General features: G+C 47.0%; 4 protein-coding genes across 4 annotated transcripts; 3 read left to right on the forward strand and 1 right to left on the reverse strand.

Moving 5' to 3' along the window:
- Positions 1-3,725: 3,725 nt before the first annotated feature.
- On the forward strand, positions 3,726-5,258 carry LOC136496407 (probable galacturonosyltransferase-like 3). The gene has a single exon (XM_066492070.1). The coding sequence runs from the start codon at positions 3,786-3,788 to the stop codon at positions 4,812-4,814; it is 1,029 nt and encodes a 342-aa protein (XP_066348167.1). The 5' UTR covers positions 3,726-3,785; the 3' UTR covers positions 4,815-5,258.
- A 5,034-nt stretch (positions 5,259-10,292) lies between these two features.
- LOC136498386 (elicitor-responsive protein 3-like) lies at positions 10,293-12,639 on the forward strand. Its single transcript, XM_066494319.1, has 6 exons — positions 10,293-10,345; positions 10,576-10,803; positions 10,956-11,021; positions 11,492-11,618; positions 11,804-11,918; positions 12,452-12,639. Exons 2-6 carry the CDS (start codon positions 10,737-10,739, stop codon positions 12,506-12,508), a joined length of 432 nt encoding a protein of 143 aa, XP_066350416.1. The 5' UTR covers positions 10,293-10,345; positions 10,576-10,736; the 3' UTR covers positions 12,509-12,639.
- Positions 12,640-13,624: 985 nt separating this feature from the next.
- LOC136495188 (uncharacterized) lies at positions 13,625-14,585 on the reverse strand. Its single transcript, XM_066491173.1, has one exon. The coding sequence runs from the start codon at positions 14,362-14,364 to the stop codon at positions 14,062-14,064; it is 303 nt and encodes a 100-aa protein (XP_066347270.1). The 5' UTR covers positions 14,365-14,585; the 3' UTR covers positions 13,625-14,061.
- A 1,079-nt stretch (positions 14,586-15,664) lies between these two features.
- LOC136497524 (uncharacterized) lies at positions 15,665-21,758 on the forward strand. Its single transcript, XM_066493357.1, has 9 exons — positions 15,665-15,949; positions 16,658-16,763; positions 17,195-17,333; positions 17,474-17,582; positions 17,669-17,805; positions 17,971-18,107; positions 18,441-18,547; positions 19,045-19,172; positions 21,258-21,758. The coding sequence occupies exons 1-9, from the start codon at positions 15,905-15,907 to the stop codon at positions 21,307-21,309; spliced, it is 960 nt and encodes a 319-aa protein (XP_066349454.1). The 5' UTR covers positions 15,665-15,904; the 3' UTR covers positions 21,310-21,758.
- Positions 21,759-23,845: the final 2,087 nt, after the last annotated feature.

Consider the following 23,845-nt stretch of genomic DNA (forward strand, 5'->3'; position numbering starts at 1 on the left):
CGTTTTATGTGTGTGTATTTCGAACATCTGCACTGCTAGCCTAGTAGTGCCAAAAACCCCGTCGCCGTGCACATCAGCACATCTACTGGTACTTAAAGACCTAGCAGCAAATAATGTTATTACGATTCAGAGTAGTGTGCTGAATGTATTTCTGGCAGTTGATACTGCAATGGCTGCAATTGTACTAGCATCCAACTCAATGACGAATCTTTACAGCATGTTTACTGTACTTGCATCCAGCTCAATGATGAACCTTTACAACGTGTTTCTTTACAAGCTTCATTCATCAGATTATTCCAAATTTGAACTCCATAAATGGTAAGGCTTCTACATCCCTGTCAGAGTTCAACGAATAATTCGAACTCTTGATCACCCACCGTTAGAACATGGGCGCCCAATAACAGTACCCTTTTGCCTTCAGGATTGGCTGCGCTCATATGCTTGCAAGGGTCCACGATAATCTGCACATTGGATGCACTGCCAGCCGCCGTGTGGACACGCTCAAAGCCAACCAGCTGTTTTATAGGAAAGCCCGGAACGCTTGATTTCGATCTCGCAAACCGAAGAACAGCATGACTCCCATCCATGCTACCATGATTCGAAACAGCAACGTGAACAGAGAAAGTTAGAGCTTCACATGACGCAATATCTTCAGTTTTCACGAAGTATAGTCCATCCCTCCTCATGTATGCAGGCTTTCTACCAAGAGAGAATTATGTATTTGACACTGAAACAAATTGGTCTTTCATATTTTACACTAGAAAATTTGAACTTCCTTAATTAGCACCAACTTAAAATTTTCTTCTATAAAACAGTCACGCTTTGGCATATTTATCAAGGGGAGTCAGGAATCGTGTTTGGACTCGCAACAAGATATTTTTCTTTTTCGTTTGTTACAATGCTCGCTGCTCTGTTCATCGTCTTTTGTTAAGGGATGGGCTGATGGGAGACGAGCTTCGGCTCGGCTGGTCAGGCGGCGTGGCTTAAGGCCTCAGTCTGCCGATAGGAGTTCGAGCCTAGGTGGGGGCAGAATTTCCGGTACCCACCCAAAAAAATCTCTTTACTATGCATGTGAACCTGGTGATTGCGTCAGCTGCGGTGCGCCTCTGGTGCCGCCGGCTTAATGATCTGTCCCGGTTCACTCGGCCCTTCGGGGTATGTGCCAAGGTTCGGGGGTTTTCTCGACCGGGTCATACGGTCCCTTCCTATGACAATGCCGTGAGGAATTTCCGGTACCCACCCAAAAAAAACCCCTCGCTGTGCACGCGAACCTGGTGACTGCGTCAGCTGCGGTGCGCCTCTGGTGCCGCCGGCCTGATGATCTGTCCCGGTTCACTCGGCCCTTCGGGGTATGTGCCAGGGTTCGGGGGTTTTCTCGACCGGGGTCATACGGTCCCTTCCTATGACAATGCCGTGAGAGCGGTTCTTCCCTCACCGGAGTTTTTTTTAAGGGACGAGCTGATGTCAGTTAGCTTTTGCGTGAAGGTGCTGTGCGGATGAGGTGTAGTATCATGGTAGCTGTCGGCCATTTTCTGTGACACTGGATCTCGTTCTTTGGCTCAGGAGATGCTGTTTCGTTGCGGGAGAAAAACACCGTACCATAGCTGATAAGTCGGGCTGATAAATTAAGGCGAACAAGGCCTTAAGCTATGGCTCTCTAGTTAAAGGGAAATCGTGATGCTGCCGTGTAATCACACTTTGAGTCGTCATATTCACATGTATAGTGCAATTCTTAATCCCTAACGCGGCTTGATAGTTTGATGGCTTATATGAGCCCAATCTACAGACTCGATGAAGCGGGCAAGCTCTAAATACAAGATAGTTATTGTGGGCTTTGTTCCAACCTTGCAAGTTCCACGAGCGATCATCAACGGCATTGCTGATAGCACACCTCCAACCTTAGAGTTGAATTCTTCCGTTTAAAAAACAAAACTCAAATCATATTGACCTACACAAGGGTTTACAACGAAAAACCAGCAGCAGTTGCTACAATAAGTAATTAAGCATCTCTACCACCAACAACTTGCTCATAATATGTGCTTCAACAACAAAACAATCGACCACGGCAAAAACCTTAATAAAGAGGGAAAAACCAATCACCACCAAGTCCCATAAAGACAGTCCTAAATTCATCAGAAGATCAGACGTCAACATATCCTTTAGATTGGATAGGACACAAAAGGTCCTTTTTGCTTCCATGAATTATTGTCATGGTTTTAATTTCTCACCTCTAACTCTAAAACTGAGCAAACTGACTCTCAACCCTAAAGAAAAGTTTAAGTTACCGCCTTCCTCTCGTTAGAAATGGTTTTTGTGTGTTTTGTTATTTTTAATTTAAAAACATGGTAAATATTAATAATGTTTTAAACCACAAAAATGATCTTTGAGCTTTTAAATTTTTTTAGAATAGTCTGAGAGATATAGTACGATACTAAAACCCAAATAAAATATTTAGAAATCATGAAAATATATCTAGAAGCTTCCAAAAATAGATTTAGCTATAAAAATAGAAAATATAATTAAAGTTGCAAAATCGTAAAAATATTTCAGTCCATGTATAATGTGTTTCTAAAACTTTTCACACAAAACACGACAAGCAACCAACATAAATGCAAGATACATTAATGTCGAACACACTCATGCAGGTTATATCTCACGTTTTTATTGTAGAAGGTTTTTAAAATGCCTTTAGACATTGATTACAATGCTTTCGATATTTTACATTTCTAGGGTCCCATTTTCCTAGAGATAAATCTAATTTCTAGAAACTTCTAGACATATTTTCATGTTCTCTAAATACTTTAATTGGATTTATCGTGTCCTAATCCATCTCTACATTTTCTCGAATTTTAATAGGCCTAGAGATATTACAGATGCCCTAATCTGTTTAGGATTTTCTTGGAATTTAAATAATCCTAGGGATATTGGACGAATCGAAAGCGATTGTTGTTGCTACAACCACACTCATTAATCACAGTAGAAAACGAGGTGCACCTATTACTGTTGTAGCAGAACCGATCACACTATTTTTTTTTTGAAGTTTGAAAAACTTATTCAAATATTTATTGAATTTTTAAATTATAAAATGACAAAACCATCTAGAAAACCACTTAAGATCACAAGGTAATTTAATTAGTTTTGGGGGTTGATGAAATTACCTAGTTTAGTTTTGGGGTTCGAGAAGGAAACCTATAATGTAACCATAGTTGAGCGCGAGAGAGAAAAAAAAAGAGTTTTTCATATGTATATCTTGTAGATTTTGTTAGGCCCTACTTGGAACGTGGAAATTTTTCTTTGTATATTTTTCTATAAAATCGCACTAATTTCTATAAAACGTATATGATTTTTTGTAAATCATGTATTTCAAATGGGCCCAGCTGGAGTTGGACATTTGGAAAATTTGAAAACGTAGGAAGCCGTCCAGACGTCCAGTTCAACTCGCGGAGTCGCGGGTTCAAGGCTTCGAGCCAAACGTTTGGGCAATTGGGCTTGGGCCTAGCCGCCCGCCCGCACTCCACGGGGTCGTTTCTCTGCATAACTGAACTTACCAACCAAACATCCGCGAAATCGCAGAAACCCAACTAAAAACCCCGTAAAACCACAGGGAAACCTCACACCGTCACACGTCTTCCTCCGTCCAGCCTGTCTCCGGTCCCCCGGCTTTTAACTCCGCATCATCCCCTTCCAATCTCGTCTTCCCCACACCCGTACCCATCAAATTCCCTTCCGCTCGATTCTCCGGGAGGGGGGGGGGGGGGATAGCTGAAGGACATCCCGGGGACGCAATGCGCATCCTCGCCGTGGTCCTCCTCGCCGCAGCGTGCGCGGCGGCGGCCGGAGGCGGCGGGGAGCTTCCGGAGTTCCGGGAGGCTCCGGCGTTCCGCAACGGCGCGGCCTGCGCGGGCGCGCCGACGATCCACATCGCGATGACGCTGGACGCCACCTACCTGCGGGGCTCCCTCGCCGGCGTCCTCTCCGTGCTCCGCCACGCCGCCTGCCCGGAGTCCATCGCCTTCCACTTCGTCGCCTCCTCGGCCTCCCCAACGCGCCGCCTCGCCTCGCTCCACCGCGCGCTGGCGGCCGCCTTCCCGACGCTCCCGGCCACCGTGCACCGCTTCGACGCACGCCTCGTCCGGGGCAAGATCTCCTCCTCCGTCCGGCGCGCGCTCGACCAGCCCCTCAACTACGCCCGCATCTACCTCGCGGACCTCTTGCCGCGCTCCGTCTCCCGCGTGCTCTACCTCGACTCCGACCTCCTCGTGGTCGACGACGTCGCCCGCCTCTGGGCCACCGACCTCGGCCCCGACGCCGCCCTCGCTGCCCCCGAGTACTGCCACGCCAACTTCACCTCCTATTTCACCGACGCGTTCTGGCGCCACCCCGAGTACGCCGCCGTCTTCGCCAACCGGACGCGCGTCCCCTGCTACTTCAACACCGGGGTCATGGTCATCGACCTGGACAGGTGGCGCTCCGGTGGGTACACCGCGAAGCTGGAATACTGGATGGAGGTGCAGAAGCAGGAGGCCAGGATTTACGAGCTGGGCTCCCTCCCGCCGTTCCTCCTGGTGTTCGCCGGCGAGGTGAAGGCCGTGGAGCACCGGTGGAACCAGCACGGGCTCGGCGGCGACAACGTGGCGGGGCAGTGCCGGGAGCTGCACCCCGGCCCGGTCAGCCTGCTGCACTGGAGCGGGAAGGGGAAGCCGTGGCTACGGCTGGACGCCGGGCGGCCGTGCCCGCTCGACGCGCTCTGGGCGCCCTACGACCTCCTTCGCCGCCGCGGCGCCCGGGACGACCTCCTCGCCGCCGTCGCCTGACAATGCTGGCCCCACATCGCTGGAGCGCGATCGATTTGCTCGCGTCCGATCGGCTCATATGCCACGGCGCTTGGCTGCTCCGCTCGCTTCGCCGTTCCACTCCCACGGGTGGGTGTCGGCGTCGGGGCACCGAGTCACTGACACGTTAGCCCACCTGGACACTCCGCATGGGTCCCCTGATGAGTCCATGCTGTCAGTCGTAATGGCGTTGGTTGGAGTGGCCCTGTCGGTACTGAAATTCGTCGGGCCCACACGTTGGTGGCGGATGGGGATTCTGGGGTGGGGGCCGAGGTGAAATGCAGATGCAGACATGGGTTGTGTACAGCTGTTGTTTTTTGGCCTGTTGGGACAATAGATCTTTAGATTCTACTCCATATAATAGCAATAGTGGTGCAGGCACACAGGTTTATCACCTTGGAATAAAATTGGGTATATTTGGGATTAGGGTATATATATATATATATATATATATATATATATTGTACACAAAAAGATTATATATATATTGTACACAAAAAGATTATTAAAAAAGCACAATGCCGAAATTTTAAAAAATGTGAGGGGGTGTCAACCATCTTTTATATCTAGGGTTAAGTTGGTATTAGGCCTAGGTTGTAAGGTTTATTGGGCTTGTCTGTGAATTTCGGTTTCTTTGGTTATTTCGGTTAACCGAGGTCAGAAACCGAAATTTAATCAGTTAATTCGGTTCCTAAGAACTGAGAACCGAACAGCTAACCGAAATTTTCGGTTCTGGTTCTTTCGGTTTCGATTCCGGTTCTTTCGGTTCTCGATTATTTTTGCCCAGCCTTACTCAGCGGGTGGAAACAAGGAGTGTTGTTCTTGGGAAATGCAGTTTGGTGTAGTTTTATAAAAAAAATTTGTACGAATGAAAGGCTGCTATTTTTAATTCGTTGATCGCAGTGCACAGCTAGCCAGATTTGAGATGTCGTTTTGCTTTCAGAATGAAAAGAAATGCAGCCCTTGTAACTTTTATAGTAGCAAAAAAAGAAAAGCTAATTGGAGATGTCTGGTGGCACAAATCTCAATCCTGCGTCTCCAAAATTCAGGAATCTGATCTCACTTTACCGCTTTTGTTTAAAGCCTGATCCACGGATGATTTTCAGTGGAGTTAGGTGCCAGTGTGATTCGAATGGGCGCTTGCCAAGTGCTCGAGGGGATCTTTGTAAGAAAAGGTGGCAAATTCTTTGCTTCTCTCCGTGCGCGAGCGCGAGAGGGGAGAAAAGAGTCCAGGTCCGGTTCCTTTCTGCCTTTTCTCCGCGGTTACCATCAGGCTGCCGGGAAGGGGATGATCTATCGATTGCGGTAGAGTGCGAGCGTGATGTTGTCGACGGGAATGCGGCTTCGTGCAGGATTACTGCAGCGGTGACAGGCCATTCAAAGGTGCTTATAAAAGTCTAAACTGATGGTGATGATATGACTCCTTCAAAACTGATCGGCCCCCCTACGTACGGAGTACCATCTTGCTCGCTTCGATGGCGCTGGGCTGCGTGACTTGATCCGCCACATGTATACTCCGCGGCCGCTGCTCCCTGCGGTGCTGCTGCTGTAAGCAGAGGGCAGATCTTGTCTCAGTCCACAGAACTGACAGAAGCGGCACCGACAGTCTCGGCATTTCAGGGATGGCGGATGGGACAAGCGCCGACGTGTTCCCACGCGCGAAAGGATGCAGTTTTTAGTCGACCAGCGTGCCAGCCTTCGTACGCCTAAGGACACCCACGATGATATAAGTAAGTTACTGGACCAGCGTGCCAGCATTCGTACGCCTAAGGACACCCACGATGATATAAGTAAGTTACTGGCTCTAAAACAATCTCTCCTATTGCACTAGCTCTTAACAATGACTTATAGCATGAATAAGCCTACGTAACACTCTCATATAATCTTAAAATATATGTATGAGCCTAACTCGAGATCAAGAGCTAGCTTTTCTCTTTCTTCTATAAAAAAAATAAAAAAATGCTAAGAGCCAGCTTTTGAGTCGGCCACTGCGGGTGCCCTAAGCTTCGGCAGCCACAGGAAAAAAAGCATACTGTAATCTTTAGTAGGGGCTGCTTGGTTGGCTATCAATTCTTACCCAACCAAAATTATAGTAGCTAAAAAAACAAGTAGGTCCTATTTTTTTTTATTTAAAGTCCCCTCCAATTCTAGAGGGTATGTTTTCTTACATCTATTCCAAGAGAAGCTCTAAAATCAAGGCCGTAATCCATTCCAGTAGACACTGTTATATAGGACCCACTCTTCAATCGGTCACGTCTGTGTCCTGTTCGTTTGGCTGATAAATCATGACTGAAAGTATTGTTGCCTGATTTGTTGTGAGAGAAAAATATTATTCGTTGGCTAAAAAAAATACGATTTATAAGCCAAACGAACTGGAACGATTGTCGTTATAATCGACTGAGCTATAGAGACGCAGGAGAGGAGGGGAGAAGCACCAGAGATGACACAGGAGGTTGAATTGATGGCACAGAAAGGTGAGTCGTGGGCTCGCTGGTAGGGTCGTGTGCCTCTGCAAGGAGTCAAAGATGTCAACGGGGAATTCCCCATCGGGGGACAACTTCCCATCCCCGTCCCTGCGGGGTAAAAATTTTTCCATCCCCATCCCCGTGAATGCCAACGAGGAAGTTCCCCCATCCCGTCCCGTGCGGGAATTTTATCCCCAAGGGGTCCCGTCTCCGTCACAAAATCTAGCTAGTTACTATGGACAAAAGCGAATCGAAAATCCAAAGAAACAATCCTAGTAAGTTCACAGTTGAGAAGAATCTCATACATCTGGTTTGCCATGAAATAGATCCAGTTCCCATCTCAGAAAATCTAAATCCAAATAAAATACAAAGCAAAATTAAACAAGATTCCTACAGGGTCACAGAGCTCCACTGCTATTCTTCTTCTATCCTCTAGCCAATCACGAGCAAGAATTGAAAGATAGATGCACATGGTGGCTGTTGGTGTGCGGCTGCTGGCTGCTTGAGGGAGCACGAGCGAGCAGTAGAGCGTAGATACAGGAGGGAGTGTCGCGTTACTCGCGTCATGCACAGGGCTAGCAGAGCGGAAGGAGATGCGGGAGTGTAGCGCCCAGATGCGAGACTACAAGAGGGAGTGCAGCGGCGGGGAGGCAGAGTAGGAGACCGAAGGAGCTAGGTATTTATATATATATGGCATTCTTACGTGGGCTTTGTTGGGTTGATAGGCCGAGGGAATGAGTTGGAGGCTGTGAGCAGGTGAGGAAGCGTGGACGCGGGTTAACAAGGACAGGGGGCAGGCTCCCAGACCCGCCCCCGCCAGACCCAATGGGGAATGATTTTCCCCCATTTAGTACCCCGTGGGGACAAATTTAGTCACATCCCCGTCCCCTAATAGAGGAATTTTCCACGGGGAATCAGGGATTGGGTCCCCGTTGACATCACGAGCAAGGAGATGAGTCGCATTAAACAGGAATAGCTGAGACGAAATAGGAGCTGCAGGCCACGCCGAGATGGATGGTGGCGAGCTCGGAAGAGTCAGGACAAAAAAGACAAGTGGAAATGAATTGTTGCAAGAAAATATTTTTCTTGGAGTTTCCTACGTACCCCTAAAAAATGGGATTTTTCTTGGAGTTTCCTACGTACCCCTAAAAAATGGGACCAAGGGAGGAGATTTGAGGACCTCTGTAAAGTAGGGACTTGAGTTATAGTCTTTTTTTCTTTGGCAACAAAAAAATTATAGAATAACAGCCGTTTTTGGTTTATGTTGAAGATGCTCTTTATCCCATGTATGTACGGATGTACGGTGGATTGAGAGACAAAGTGGGTCGGAGCTCCACCGGAGGGACCATAAAACTCGTGACACAAACAAGTCGGAAAGAAGAATTCATGTAGTTCCCTTTCAAATTTAAGTGAAAGCCATTTCTCAATCGGCTCAGCTTTGTCACAACCATTAACAAAGCACGGGAGCAGATTATCCCCAACGTCGGGGTGTATTTGCCGGAACCAGTGTTCTCATAAGGCCAGATATATGTAGCACTATCAAGAGCCACGGCAAGATCAAACATTAGGATCTTGGTCATGCTGGCTATTGAGAAGGACATAAATAAGGAAAATGGGAAGAAGAAGCTACCAAAGGGTATATTCACGAAGAATATCTATTATAAAGAGGTTCTAACTCCATAAAATGTGATATCTCCTAGTAATACAATTTTTTTCTCATGTAGTCAATAGTACTGTACTCCCTCCGTTTTAAATTATAAGTCGCTTTGACTTTTTTTGTTCGTCTATTTTACTATGTAGACATATTATTATATTTAGATGCATAGCAAAATGGATATAGCCAAAAAAGTCAAAGCGACTTATAATTTGAAACGGAGAGAAGTAGTTTAAAATATTAACAAGCATCTTATATGCATGACACTACCAAAACAACTAGGAGGACTACAATGACTACTTGCTTGCCGAGTCAATATCCTTAGGATGTTGTTATAAAGGTGTGGAACTTGGGTTTGTCAGAGGATACATTCAGGATATAACTGCTCCTCCTAGTTTCAACCATGCACAAAAATCAATTTGTAATATTGATATTCAGAACATCACATTCGAATTTTTTTTCTAAGTAACACTACAGCATACATCTAAACTTAAATTATTGTGGCATTATTTTTTGCAGGCAGTTACCTAGTTCACGTAAAATTTTTTATTTAAACAAAAAAGTTCCATGTCGTACCTGTATGAGCTTTCAGTTAGTCAGTTAGCGACCAGACCAGACCAGGTCCATGAATCTACACAACTGGCCCTGGCCACCATCAGCATAGCGACCAGACCTCGGGAAGCCGTAAATAATCATGGATTATTTACTGCTGACTGTTTTGATATGAGAAAAAAATATTATTCTTAACTAGAAATTTAGGATCGTTTAGTAGCATACGAACAGCCTCAGGTACATGAGAACTTATCTGCAGGCCCGCAGCTAGTCCGGTGGCCCAGCCTAGTAGGCATTGACTAGGCGGCTACGGTGCTTCAGCAGCACGAGCCGTCGTGCGTCGGTGACAGTCAACCAGGACGGATCAGAGCCCGTCGTCCTTTGCAGGGTAAAAACGCTACCGATATTTTTTTTACCGTATTTGAGATCAGATTCGTCTAGAGGAGTTAAGAACTATTTGTATCTGAGTTGGAATATTCTACATCTAATATCATATCTATATTTAAATAATTAAATTGTATATTTATGACGTCGATATCTAATTATATACTATCCGTCATGATCGATAATATTCATATTTAAATCTAAATCTAGATAAAAATATAAAAATAAATATAATATCAGTCGTTCGTCCGATCCGTTTTGATCCGTAGTCCTTTTGGCACGAGCTACCGAACCGCCCAGTGGCCGGTTTCTCCGGCTTTCTACGCGCGAAACTGGCGCGACACGACAAAGCCATCATCCACCATTTACCCGTCGTTGCGGCTCGGACGTTGACTTGCATTGCACACGCCACGCCGGGAGCCATGCCGCCTCCATGTGCGGAGGCTGGAGGCAATTAGGCATCCAATTTTTTTAAATTTTGGTTACTGTAGTACTTTCGTTTTTATTTGGTAATTAGTGTCTAATTATAGACTAATTAGGTTCGAAAGGTTCGTCTCGCGATTTATCACTCAACTATGCAATTAGTTTTTTTTTTCGTCTATATTTAGTACTCCATACATGTGCCGCAAGATTCGATGTGACAGGTACCGTAAAAAAAAAATTTGGCTTTTGGGTGGCATTGCCTTAGGCAAACGCGCTCGTTCATCTCAGCGCCTTCTATAGTTCTGTACAAATATAAATATCCCTGGAGAGTTGGATTGGATCTCGCAATCAGGCGTTTTTTCTCCCTGGTCTTCGCTGCAAGTTCGTGGCCGATCCAGCAGCCAGACAAGCCGACCGCGGAGGGAGATGGCGCAGGGGACGCTGGAGGTGCTGCTCGTCGGAGCCAAGGGCCTCGAGAACACCGACTACCTGAGTACGTACGCTTGGGCACGTCTTATCCGCTCGAATCCTAGCGCCGTTTCCCTGCAAATACGAGATCTTGCGCGAGCATTTGTAGCTTCACTGCTCTCGAAGAAGGGCATCATATCAGCTCTTGCTAACGAGTTTTGGTGTGGTTGGTCGCAGGTAACATGGATCCCTACGCGCTTCTGCAATGCCGCTCCCATGAGCAGAAGAGCAGCGTTGCATCTGGTATACGTCTCTGTTTAGCTTCGGTTTAGTTGCTTTCGTATTAGATACTTTAATTCGTTGAAAACATGATTTTTTTTTGTTTTTACAAGTTAGGACGTTTTACTAGTAATCGACAGTCTGCTGTCTGCAAAAGCCAAAAGGAGAGTTAAGACAGTAGGTAGCTATAGACTTCTAGTTCAGAACCATAGATAGGCTTCGTTCACAAGTTCTTAAACCTGTCTTAGATCCGCTTCTTTTTGCAAGTGCTGTTAGAGCTACCGTCTCATGTGACTAGGCACAGATACTGTGCAAGTAATATGCCAGCACACTTGAAAGAGCCGAGGACATTTGAAAAATTACTTGGTGTTTCTGTACCGTATGGATGGTTTCTTAGTGCTAAATGCTACTAATAGCCTAATACTGTGTATCCTTCAACCCTTGGCTTCCCTAGCAATTTGTAACTTGATCTGTTTGTGCACTGGGCACCACAGGCAAAGGATGTGAACCTGAATGGAACGAAACCTTTGTGTTCACCGTCTCCGATGGCGCAACAGAGCTATTCATCAAGCTCCTGGACAGTGACGATGGCACGAATGACGACTTTGTTGGTGAAGCAACGTAAGTACTCACATCCTGTAAGTTGTAGCTCGACCAATCACGCCTGCACCTACAGAGTGATGATAAACCATGTACAGTGACGCTAGTTTGCCTCCCTCTTGCGGTTTGCAGTTTTGGAGATGTTTTGGGATCCAGTTTTAACGTCTGCAATGTTTTGTTTCAATCGAGTGCCTCCGGTTTTGCAGGATTCCTCTGGAAGCAGTTTATACAGAAGGAAGCATCCCTCCAGCTGTTTACAGTGTTGTGAAAGACGAAGAATACCGCGGAGAAATCAAAGTTGGTCTCACATTCACTCCAGAGGTAACCATCTCACATAGTCACTCTGATCCATGTTCAAAGCTGGATTTAGAAATGTAATACGTACACTGAGAAGTCTCTATCTATACGTCATGTTCGTTTGGCTTATAAGGCGTACTTTTTCAACCAACGAATAATATTTTTCTCAAATAATAAATCAGTCAACCGTACTTTTAGCCATGACTTGTCAGCCAAGCGAACATGACATTAATCTATTATAAAAATGCTTTTGTGATTTAAAATGTAGGTTCGTTTTTCATCGAACCAGAAAAAAGAAGGCTCACACAAGTTTTTCAGATTGCTTTTTGCTAAAAATTTCATGTGATAGCTGCCGCGGGGTGTCGATGTTTCTTTTGCCTCCTTTAGCTTTTCCTATCTTCGTGGCAAACACTATATATTGTACTTTGCGATAGTGCGTGTGCGTCCCTTATCTCTCTTTCCTGTTTACTTTTTTCCATTTCCCTGAAGATTAGGAGCTGGGTTTTGTTCTGAATTTATCTTGCTACAGTCTGCTGAAATGTCCCTTCTATAAGCAGGTTTCTGAGGATAAATCGGATTCTTCCTATCGATGTATTACTGCAGTTCATCAGTGAGCGGGCATTTACAACTCAATGTAGAACCCTGCAACTTATTACTCTAAAACCAGTTCCCTCATATTTGATGCCTTGGTTCTGTACTCCTGTTCCTGTACTGACACCAATAATAATAATAATGGTGCTGGCCACTTGCGTGAACTATGGCTGACCCCACTCTTGATGTTCAGTTAACTTGTCGCGATTACAAGAGGCCGTGTGACTGTTGCAAGATATCACCTGTCTGCTCTTCCTTTCACCTGGCCCTGAGGCCTGAACCCTGGTCTCCATTCCGTGTCCAACGGGGACAGAAATACAGGACCCATGAAATCATCTTGCTCTACGGGACCGGCCGGACATCTCATGCATGGAGGTAGCATGGTAATCAGCACCGTGCATGCCTTCCTCTGACATCTATGTCTCGGATGATGAGACTAAGGGGGTGTTTGGTCCTGAACTTTGGTAGCTGTTCTATCGGATGTTCGGATATATACATCAAGTATTAAACATAGACTAATTACGAAAGCTAACTGTATAGTTTACGATTAATCTACGAGACGAATCTTTTAAGTCTAATTAGTTCATGATTCGATAATGTGGTGCTACAGTAACATATGCTAGTGATGGATTAATTAGGACTTAATAAATTTGTCTCGTGGAGTACTAACGGATTCTATAATTTTTTTTATTAGTATTCAAACACGCTATATGACATCTCACGTGACACCACCTAAATTTTAGTCGTGGATCAAACACCCACTGAGACACCACGGCTTAGCGTTCACTCAACCGCATGCGGCCCAGGCCCCTGGGTCTTCTTTGACCTTCCTTCCGGGCTCCGGCTCCGGCTAGCTGCTGCGCCTGCACTGCACTTCACGGCCGTATCTCTCTGCCTCCTTCCCTGTCTTTACGCTGAGCCAATAGACGAACCTAAGTCACTAGCGAATTTTTTATTATGTCCTAGACGACGACCCTTGCCATGTGATCTGGCCATCTGGGTGATAAGATATGTAGGATGCCGGCATGCCGCTGCGGATGGCGTTGGCGTGCATGCTCTGCTCGCAAGCGAACAAAAATGCTAGTAACTCGAAATCATAGTTTCAGCGAGGCGCGACAAAGCGCCAGCTTGTCCGGGCTCCCATGTCCGCTTGCTCGCTACGACGTCGCCGCGGCGGCGAGCGGAAATGACGCAAAACACCCTGCACTGACACGGCTGGCCGGAACTCCGGGAGAAGAAAAAAACAGGCCCAGCCGGCCAGCTGATGCTCCGCTCCCGGAGTCCCAGCTCTCGCAGCAAAGAACCAAAGACAGCAACTCGCAATCATTGCTTCCCCTTCCCTATCTAATGAATCAAATCGTTGCTCGATTGGATCGGAAGAACATGGCAAAAGAAGCACTTCACGTGTTGGGCTGGATCCAGAGCCCTACCCTACTGCTGCGGCGCTATCTAATTACAGTTACAGGCGCACATCTATCGCTGTGTGTGATTGAGCAGACTAGCAGAGGGAGAAAAATATGGAAGCTAGCCGAACGATCGAAGAACCTTGCCTGCGCTTGCTTCCTCGCTCTCGCTCCTAGTTGTGCAGCGGGTTGGAGCCCTGCGGCACCAGCCTCTTGGACTCGCCGAGCACCGCCTCGGCGTCCCGGGCTGCCGCGGGGGAGGGGGGCGTAGCGCGCGCGCCTGCCGTCGTCGTCGTCGCCGCCGCCACCAACGCCACCCGCCCGTGCCTCCACGCCGCCACGTCCGCTCGGGGAATCCGGTGGCCGCAGCAGCCGAAGGAGGCGAGCTCGATCGCCAGCAGCAGAAGCATTGCCAGCAGCATGGCCGGTAGCCGTGCGCTCATGCCGTGTCTCTCCATGTTCGGGGTCGGGGCCATCGGGCCGGCCGCCGGGGATGTGGCTGGGAGCGAGCGAGGCTGCAGGGAAGGGGAGGACGCCAAGCGCTCTGGTACCGGAGGAGAGCGACTTTGTATGCGTCTGCTGTGCACGCTGCTGTGTTGCGCTGCGTGTCGTAGGCGAGTGGTGCCGGTGCCGGCCGGTGCGCGCTGCTAATAAAGACGGGGCCGGTCCGTTAGTCTGACTCTGCAGTCAGTGTGAAAGAAAGGGTGTGCTCTTGTCCGATGGAGAGGTGGTCACCCATGTTCGTGTCGCGCAAAATCTCATGTCATGCGGCTGATGCCTGATCGCGAGACAAGCTTGCCGACGTGCCTGACCGCGGTAGTCGTTGCGTCCATTTTTGCCTACGCTTCTGTGCGTGTCATGTCATGTCCCTGTATCTGTCTCAGTGGTCAGTGGATGAGTGGAATGTACAGTTACAGACGATTGATTTTCGAGGAAGATTTACATATTTACCATCGTTACGATGTGAGTGGTATAAAGAATACCACATCAATGACTCACGCGTCAGTGACTCAGTGTAAGACGTCAACCGTAATAGTGGTAAAAATGTAAATGCCCCGATTTTCGAGATGGTGGATGTGTAGACACTAATTGGCTTCCTGTCTAAGGCCCTGTTCGCTTCTCGGCTTGTTTTTCAGCGAAAACAGCGTTTTTTTTCACAACAAATCAGTCGGAACAATGTTTCGGTTTGTTTTTTCAGCGAAGCGAACGGAGCAGGCCCAAATGGGAACGAAATTCACGTTGTCTAAAAAACACTGTTTGCTATAGTTGTGATGAGGATGGAGGACCTTGCTTGCATTTTACACATAAAAGCTACACTGCCGCATTCCGCTATTCCGCGTGTTCGTTGGTTGGTTTTTGGACTGGTTTGGGCTGGCTGGTGCTGGTTTGTTGTGAGAAAAAAACATTATTGGTTGATTGAATAAGTCTGACTGAAACCAACAAACGAACAGGGTGATTGTTTGCTTTTATCCCATCACCATCAGTCTTACCTCAACTTTATCCGTCTTTATTTTATTTGAGGGAAAAACAGGCAAATCACCGCATAGTTACATGACAAATACAGTACATAGCAGATAACAGTATTTTTCTCTCACATAAACCAGTCGACCATACTTCTTTCATGAATCAGCAACGATAAGAACCAGCCAATTGAACGGGCTGTGAATTGACAGTGGTTTCTGCCTGCGGCAGCGAGCCAGACCGACTTGTCTCCAAAGCCCCCAAAAGGCAGGCGGATTGATGACATGCCCACCGCGTTGCCGGGTTTGGGCCTCTCGGTCCAGCAGACGAGACGATGAATGGACAGACGACGGACGATTGCGAGGAGACCGGAGAAGACACGTCTCCTGCGCTCCCGGCTCCCCCGCACCACAAGCGCGTGCGCGCCGTCAAGTCTCCTCTACAGCAACTTTCACCGCGGACTCCCTCCCTCGTCTCGTCTCCAAGTTTCGCGGGGGCGAAGGTTGGCAGGCGGAGCAGTCGCGGTCTGCGCTGCGGCACGGCGACGAGGTGGGGATGGAGTACCGCGACGAGCTGGTGCTCGCGCCCATGGTCCGCGTGGTAACTCCTCTCGACCCGAGCCCCTCCCACGAATCCGTTGGCTGGAATTTCTTAGCCGATTCCCCCTCCGGGGCATATGACTTTGGATTTGAGCTAGTTCTTCGAAGCGTCTGGATCCCTGGATTTGGGCATCTGCTTTCTTATATGAGCCTAAGTTCATTCCTCTCGATCTAGATTCTAGAACTGGAAGCTCTACGCATTTCGTTTTATGTCTGAACTCAGAAGTGGAACAAGTATGAGACTAGGTCGTGACTTTGTCCGATAGATGAACGTAGCAAGCATGCGACTAGATTGTGACTCGAGCTTTTGCTTTTCCTGCTTCCAGTGAAGGAATGCAATTATGAATCATTGGTGGAAACAAGTACTAAGTTGATCAAATATACTCTAGACCTTAGGGGGTTAGCTATTTTGGACTTCAGGTTCTTCTGTATTCTGTTGAATTTTATGAATAGACAATATCATTTAGTAAATGAACACGCACCATTGCCCTTTACCAATAAATTTTAGTTACCGGTCACAAGGTCAAAAGGTTTTGATTAACAGCTCAAGAGAATCATCACCCCCTTTAGCTTGTGTCATGTTGTTCATCCCATGGCCATGACCCATGAAGTTTTCGGTTGATCTAGTTCTAGTCTGTGTCTGAAATTTTCCTTTGCAAACTTACTATCAAATGTAGCATCTGCCTTATCTTGCTAATTATTTTTGCAGGGCACCTTACCATTTAGGCTACTGGCTGCTGAATATGGTGCTGATATTACTTATGGAGAAGAAATTATTGATCACAAATTGTTGAAGTGTGAGCGTGTTACAAATGGCATTATAGTTCAATTGATATTTGGCATCTGATGTGGTCTATTGGTCCTACAACTATTTCCACTGCATTAGCATTTTAGTCTACTCATCAACTGCTTTTAAGATCTAATATGTTGATTATCATAGGACTGCAAATAACTTTACCCCAATAATGTTGCATCTGAAGTCGATAATTGGGTATATTCATCTTAAAGGACTATTGGATGATAAAATTCTTGTAGTTGGGATTGGGGAAAGATTGGATGAATGCTAGAATAACTTTATGATTGCTTCATGAAGTGAAGAGAAAGCTATTTTAAATGTGAAGCTTGGGTGCCTATATAGCACTTCCAGTATCTGTCTTATTTGTTCCATCTGTTGTTCAGATTTATTGCATTGCTCTGGGGCTGTATGATTTGACACATCCTAATCATGTTGCACATTGTTTACCAGAATCTCTTGGGACTACTGATTTTGTGGAGAAAGGGACTGACAGTGTAGTTTTCCGTACATGCCCAGAAGAAAGGGGTAGGGTTGTATTCCAAATGGGCACATCAAATGCTGTGAGGGCACTTAAAGCTGCTCAGCTTGTGTAAGCTCTATTTCTGAAACCTTTTATTATACAAGTCCTGAAGTTGCTAACATAAATTCTGTGTTTGTGCCAATCGATAGCATTGGACTACATAGTTTTGCTTTGCATATTTCTTTAACCATAGTATTTCGTCCTCACAGGCGCCAGGATGTTTCTGCTATAGATATCAACATGGGCTGTCCAAAGTCTTTTTCGCTTAGTGGAGGGATGGGTGCTGCCTTACTCTCCAAGCCTGAGCTTATACATGATGTGCATTTCTTAATTGATTCCTTTTGCCTTTTCTATACCCCATATATCCACTCCTCTTACTCAGGCTCTGCATAGTATACATATAGATTTTGACAAGATTGCAGAGGAACTTGGACACAACAGTGACTTGTAAAATCCGTCTTCTGAACACACCTAAAGACACTGTGGAGTTGGCACGCCGGATTGAGAAAACTGGTGTTCCTGCTCTTGCTGTCCATGGAAGGTAATGACGCATAGAATTGGTCTGGTAGATAATTGAAACTATTCTTACTCTAGCTTTGGAAGCATGCAATTAGCTATCTGCATTTTTCAATGATGTCCACCGCTTTTCTTGAGTATGCCCTTTTATAATTGGTTTTGCTTATGGTGCTCCTCTTTGAAACCGCAGAAAGATTAAAGATAGACCAAGAGATCCTGCCAAGTGGGATGAGATAGCCGATGTTGTGTCAGCGCTGTCAATTCCTGTTATAGCTAATGGAGATGTCTTTGGGTATGAGGATTTTAAGAGAATTAAAGATGCTACAGGTTTTTGTTTCTATTTGCCCTGTCATTTGTTAGTTTGCTCTGTTTAATTTGGGTCTTCACCTCTATCAGTTAGCAATCTTGAAACTTCATTTTTTTAATATGCATCTATTCGGACTGCCACAAAACTTCAATCGATTCCTGAACGCTGTATGCCATTAAACTGCTGAAGTAGCTATCGCTTCATTTTTCATGATGAATGCATATAAAATGGTTTCTGAATAAGTGACCCTGAGATACTTTCATCCTTGGTACATGTTGTCTAATGTGTATTGGTAGATGGACCTTCGTTTCTTGTTATTTTCAATGTAGTTGATATATTTGTTCTACTGTTAGGTGTTGCTTCTATTATGGTTGCTAGAGGTGCCATGTGGAATGCCTCTATCTTTTGTGCCAAAGGAAAAACACCTTGGGAGGATGTCAAGAGAGAGTATGTAAGAAAGGTATTTAATTTTACTGTCGTGTTTGTTAGAGGATATCCTATTCATTTTGCATGGGTACAAAAACATACTGAAACTTCTAGAGTGTCTATAAAAAATTAGGAGTTATTTTCAGTTTTTTGAAGGGCGGGCCTGGTGCAAGCGGTAGAGTCTTACCGCCTTTGACCTAGAAGGTTCCGGGTTCGAGTCGCGGTCTCCTCGCATTGCACAGGCGAGGGTAAGGCTTGCCACTGACACCCTTCCCCAGACCCCGCACAGAGCGGGAGCTCTCTGCATTGGGTACGCCTTTTTTTTCTCTTTTTTTCCCTGTTTCAGCCTGATGGGTTGTACTACTACTTGGGCTGCAGCTGCAACTGCAACTGCACACATTTAAGCTGCTGGGTAGTAGCAGCAACAGTTGGAATGTATGCAGCGGCAGCTGCAACTGCAGCCCAAGTAGCACAGCTTGCATTAGGCAATTGGCACTGACATCATATTATTGCATTGTAACTATGTGGCAGAGCATATTGTGGGACAACGATGTGAAGAGCACGAAACATGCCTTGAAAGAAATGATAATGCACTATTCTTGCCTTGAACTGCCTGAGGGGAAAGGTGTTATAAAGTGTGATACATCAGAAGATTTAGCGTAAGTTCAGACAACTTTAATTGTTTTCTTTTGCACATGACATGTTCACTAAGCTGTATGTTTTTGCATTATATGTCCATCGATGCTACTTGGAGGTTTGCAACATGTTACTAATTTACTCATGGACAATGTTATCCACTGATTGTTGTTTCAACCTGTGTTACTAAAATTTGTGCTATGCTAAATACCATATCACCTTACTTTCACGATAGGTCCAGGATGCTAGCTATCCGTCCATGTCATGTTTCTGATACTCCAAGAGAAACCCCACTGACGCCCGCGTCGCTCCCCCACGCGGGGCGACTCGGGCGGCCCCTGCCGCGCCGCCTCCCTCTCACCCCTCTCCTCCTCGCCCGCCACGCCGCCGCCGGAGCTGGCTGCCGGCATGGCCGCCCGGGCGGCCGTGATGGTGGCGGCGGGGCTCTCCCTCCTCGTGTTGGCGGTGCACCTGCAGCAGGTCGGCGGTCCGGCCCCGCGCGACCGGCGTGGAGGTTGACGAGGTGGCTGCCGCGGCTGCTGCAGCGCCAGCTAGTGTCCGTGCAGGCGCAGGGGACGCTGGCGAGGTCGTCTTCTTCTCCGCGCGTTCCCCTTCTCTCTTGATGGCGGCGGCGGCGCTGGCTGTGGCCGCCGGTCCGGGGCCCAGTCGCCCAGATCCGATGCCCGGGGGGCTAGATCCGGACCCCAGGCGGCCGGATCTGTCTTAGCGGCTGGCGGCGGTTGCGGCGGCGGCGACGGTGGTCGGGGCCCATGCATGCGCTGGGGGGCGGTGCTTTCTTCTCTGCCGCCCCTCCCCTCATGGCCTTGGCTACTGCGGCTCAGGGGCTGGCTGTGCCCGGGGCAGCGATCTCTGCCATCCAGCCTGCCCGCGGCGGCCGGTCTGGTGGCCAAGGCGACGGGCCGGCCCATGACGGTGTCTGCAGCTATGGTCAAGACAGAGGCGTCGGCGTCGGCAGGGGGCGCTGGATTCGGGGCCTGGCGTCCGGATTCGGCGGCCCCAGGGCATGGGGCGGAGCCCGACATGGTGGGGCACACAGGCGGTGATGACGACAGTGACATCGGCAAGTGCCAGAGTCAACGACGTTGGTCAAATGCGGCCTCGGCGTGCGGCGGTGTGACGCGAGCGGCAGAGTCAGGTCCGGCTCTGCCTGGCCCGGTCGGAGGGGGTGGCGGCCGACGCAGTTGTGCGGCTACTACGTGCAGCCGGCGCGTCGATGCCCCTCTTAAGGGGCTTCCGTGGGGCGCCGGGACAACGGCCATGCCAGTGAAGGCTGGCACGGGTCCGGCTTCGCGACCCGGCGATTGTGCTAGAGGGTTCTTGGGCGAAAGCCTTGGCGACGGCGACGCCGTTGGGCGTCGCTTCCCTATTGGGGGCGTCGTATTTCCCCACTAGCATGTCTTCCAAGGGTGAAAACCCAGTCCACTTTGGACGTGCGACGGTGACGCCATTGGCGTCACTCCCTTCCTGAAGGCGTCGCATTTGGATTATTGTCGTGGTTTTGATGCGGGGCGATGGTTTGCGTTTGGAAGTCGAGCTGCTCTTCGGTGTTTGAGCTTGGCAACGATGACCGGTGGCGGCCGTTAGCTTCAGACCCGTCGGGGGGGGGGGGGGGGGGTTGACTACTGGGTGGCCTGCCCTGGGAAGTTGGAGCTGCTGGCAGCTTGGCTTCCATGCTCGGCAATGATGATCCATGGCAGTGTGTCGTGTTTGTGCTCAGCTGCGTCGCGTGGGGTGGTTAGCCCCTTGGGTACCTTTCTGGCATCTCGTTCGGCTAACCTTCTTGTACATAATATTCTTTCGGCTTAATTGAGCGGCAGAGCTCCTGCCTTTGTTTCAAAAAAAAAAAAAACTCCAACCCCCTCCCCCCAATCCACCCACACTCTTTGAAAATATTGGATTCATATCACCTTGGTCTGTTGATTTTTGAAATCCACATTGAAAAGCCTGCCGTTGCTGTCCACATGTCCGTATGAAAATTCAGCAGATCTTATTTTCTTAACTATACATCACTTATTCTGCAACATGTACTCTCCACATATCCTTCCTTGTCAGTTCATCTTAATGACCAATTTCTTCTAATCTTTCAGGAGACTATATGGGGAGGACTACTATAATTTTGTTGTTTCAAATAGGAAATGAATACAATTTGGTGCTGTGAGCTCTCATGTGTATCAGGTATCTATTTTCAAATACAGTGGGTCTAGAGCTAGTGAAAAAGGAAATAATATTCTGTGAAATTGATGAAGTTAATAGTGTTTCATGTCGTGCGCATGTGGTACTTGTTCCTGCAAATAACAATTATTTGAAAAATAAGTATGTTTGTTGACAAGGATTTCAAAACTAAAACTGGTTCCAGGTCCTTGGCCAGGTAGCCACTCCTAATAGGGGCTTGCATGCTGGTAGTTCTGTAAATTAGCAATTAGAGTTTGTAAATTTCTGATACTGATCAAGAAGTCAAGAACTGGCTAAACTAAATGGTATTTTCCCCCGACCCAGCAAAATTGGTGAAACCTGCCTGAAACTTGAAGAACGATGTTGTTCACTTGCACGATTAAATTGCAAATCAGAGGCACCCACAATGTAAATTCAAAAGGTTTTTTCATAATAAAAAGTTGCAATAATTCAGTGATCAATGGGTAATGGAGCAGCACTCTCAACTTCATGATTGGCTGAACCTGTCTGTTTGCCTAACAATCTTAGTCTGATATCTGCCTCTCTAAAATGTACTACCAAGACTGCAGGTAATCAACACAAGATGATAGGATACTAGAGATGATAGGATACACAGATAATCAACACACCAAACTTGCTCCTTTCGATTTCTATCTTCACACCAAACTGCAGGTACCTACTAGAGATGATAGGATACACAGATAATCAACACAAGAGCTAGAGCAACATAAATATCAAATGAAATGCGAATTGAGACACGATATTTGTTTTATCGAAGTTCGGACTCGTTCGAGTCCTACTCTCCGTTGAGGGGGCTGCGGGCGACCCAGCGAAGGTCAGCCCTAGAGGGTACCACGAAGGTTACTCTAGCCGGAGTCTTTTCCAACTCCTTTTTCTCCTTCCACTAGTTGATTCCGAGGCGGCGGAATCAATCGTTACAAACTTTTCAAGGCACACCACAATCTCTCGGGTGCTCTCCGACGATGCCTAGCCGTCTAGGACCGAAGAGTCCAAGAGTAACAAATGCAAATCACGAGATTGACAATATGCACAAGTGCTCAAGTGGTTGGATTGCTCTCTTTTTGAATTTCTCTCAACCCACTAATGGATTTGGCAATTTGGATCACACACTCACTAAGAGAGGGTTTGGGAGTGTTGGCAAGGCTCAAAAACGTGTATTGCAACCAGCAGAATCAGCAGCCTCCAAAGGTGGAGGCTTGGGGGTATTTATAGCCCCTTTGAAAAACTAGTCGTTTTCTAGCTATCGTCCGGTATGACTTACACTGCATCAACGGTAACTTTGTTAGTGTCGTTGTGAGGCGTCGGAACTCCCGACGAATGTCGGAACTCCCGCCCCTCAGCTCATTTGAAAACAAGCCGTTGGGCTCTCACTGAGTTAAATTATGCGAGGTGTCAGAACTCTCGACGCATGCCGAAACTCCCGACCGTCGGAACTCCCGACTCACGTCGGAACTCTCGACCCTCAGCTCACTTGAAAACTAGCCGTTGGGCTCTGGCCGTCCATACCGGACACGTCCGGTATGACCAGGATAGTGAACTTCTCCAAGTCAGTTAAGCGTGAGACGTCAGAACTCCCGACGATTGCTGGAACTCCCGATTGTCGGAACTCCCGACTCACCAACCCGAGAACATCAAGAATTTTTTCGTGGCTGGGCAAATACCGGACACGTCTGCCAGACCAACGAAAAACAAATTAGCTCTTTTGTCTCTCAAACACTCAAAACTCACATGGGTTGGCATGAGCACTTATGAATGATTATCTATCAACATGATGCATCTCTCTTAATAGTATGACATACCTATTAAACTCAAGATCAAAGGAAAAACGAATTTATACCGCTTGAGTTGATCTCTTTTGAATTGATGTCGTCTCTTTCAATCTTCATCAAGTGAGGGTGCTAACACATTGATATTGATCTTTTCACTTGAGCATAGCCATCTTGAGCACTTGACTTGATTCTATTAATCAAATATAGATAATTCCAAATGTATCAAGTCACTTCCATCACTTTGTCCAATATAGATTTCATTCTCCACATCAATATGACCATCATAGCTTGATTAGTACCTCAACTAAATGCAAGTACTTCCTTCTTCACCCTAGCTAGGTTCTTCGGCCGCCAAGCCGTCGCTTGCCCTTCACCCTTGTTTAGTACCTCGAAGCCTTTCCTTGCCATCTTCACTATCTCAAGCCATCAAGTCACATCTTGTGTTGAATCATCCATTTATTTGTATTGTTATCTTTTTTATTTTAATTTGGCAAGCTTCAAATATGAGACCATTCCATATGCAATCCCTCATATCTCATTAATTAATTCTTACTGTGCTTGCTTTCACATAGTACATGAAAATCCCACAATAAATAAGCCTTTGCATGAATTACATTTGTATTGTTGTCTTGTGCTTGAACTAGATTGTTTATACAACAACACATCATTTTGGCTTTCATTAAGTACATGTGAGATAACCTATTATCTATCCA

The sequence above is a fragment of the Miscanthus floridulus genome, chromosome 12 (assembly GCF_019320115.1).
Source record: "Miscanthus floridulus cultivar M001 chromosome 12, ASM1932011v1, whole genome shotgun sequence".
Classification (NCBI taxonomy): Eukaryota; Viridiplantae; Streptophyta; class Magnoliopsida; order Poales; family Poaceae; genus Miscanthus; species Miscanthus floridulus.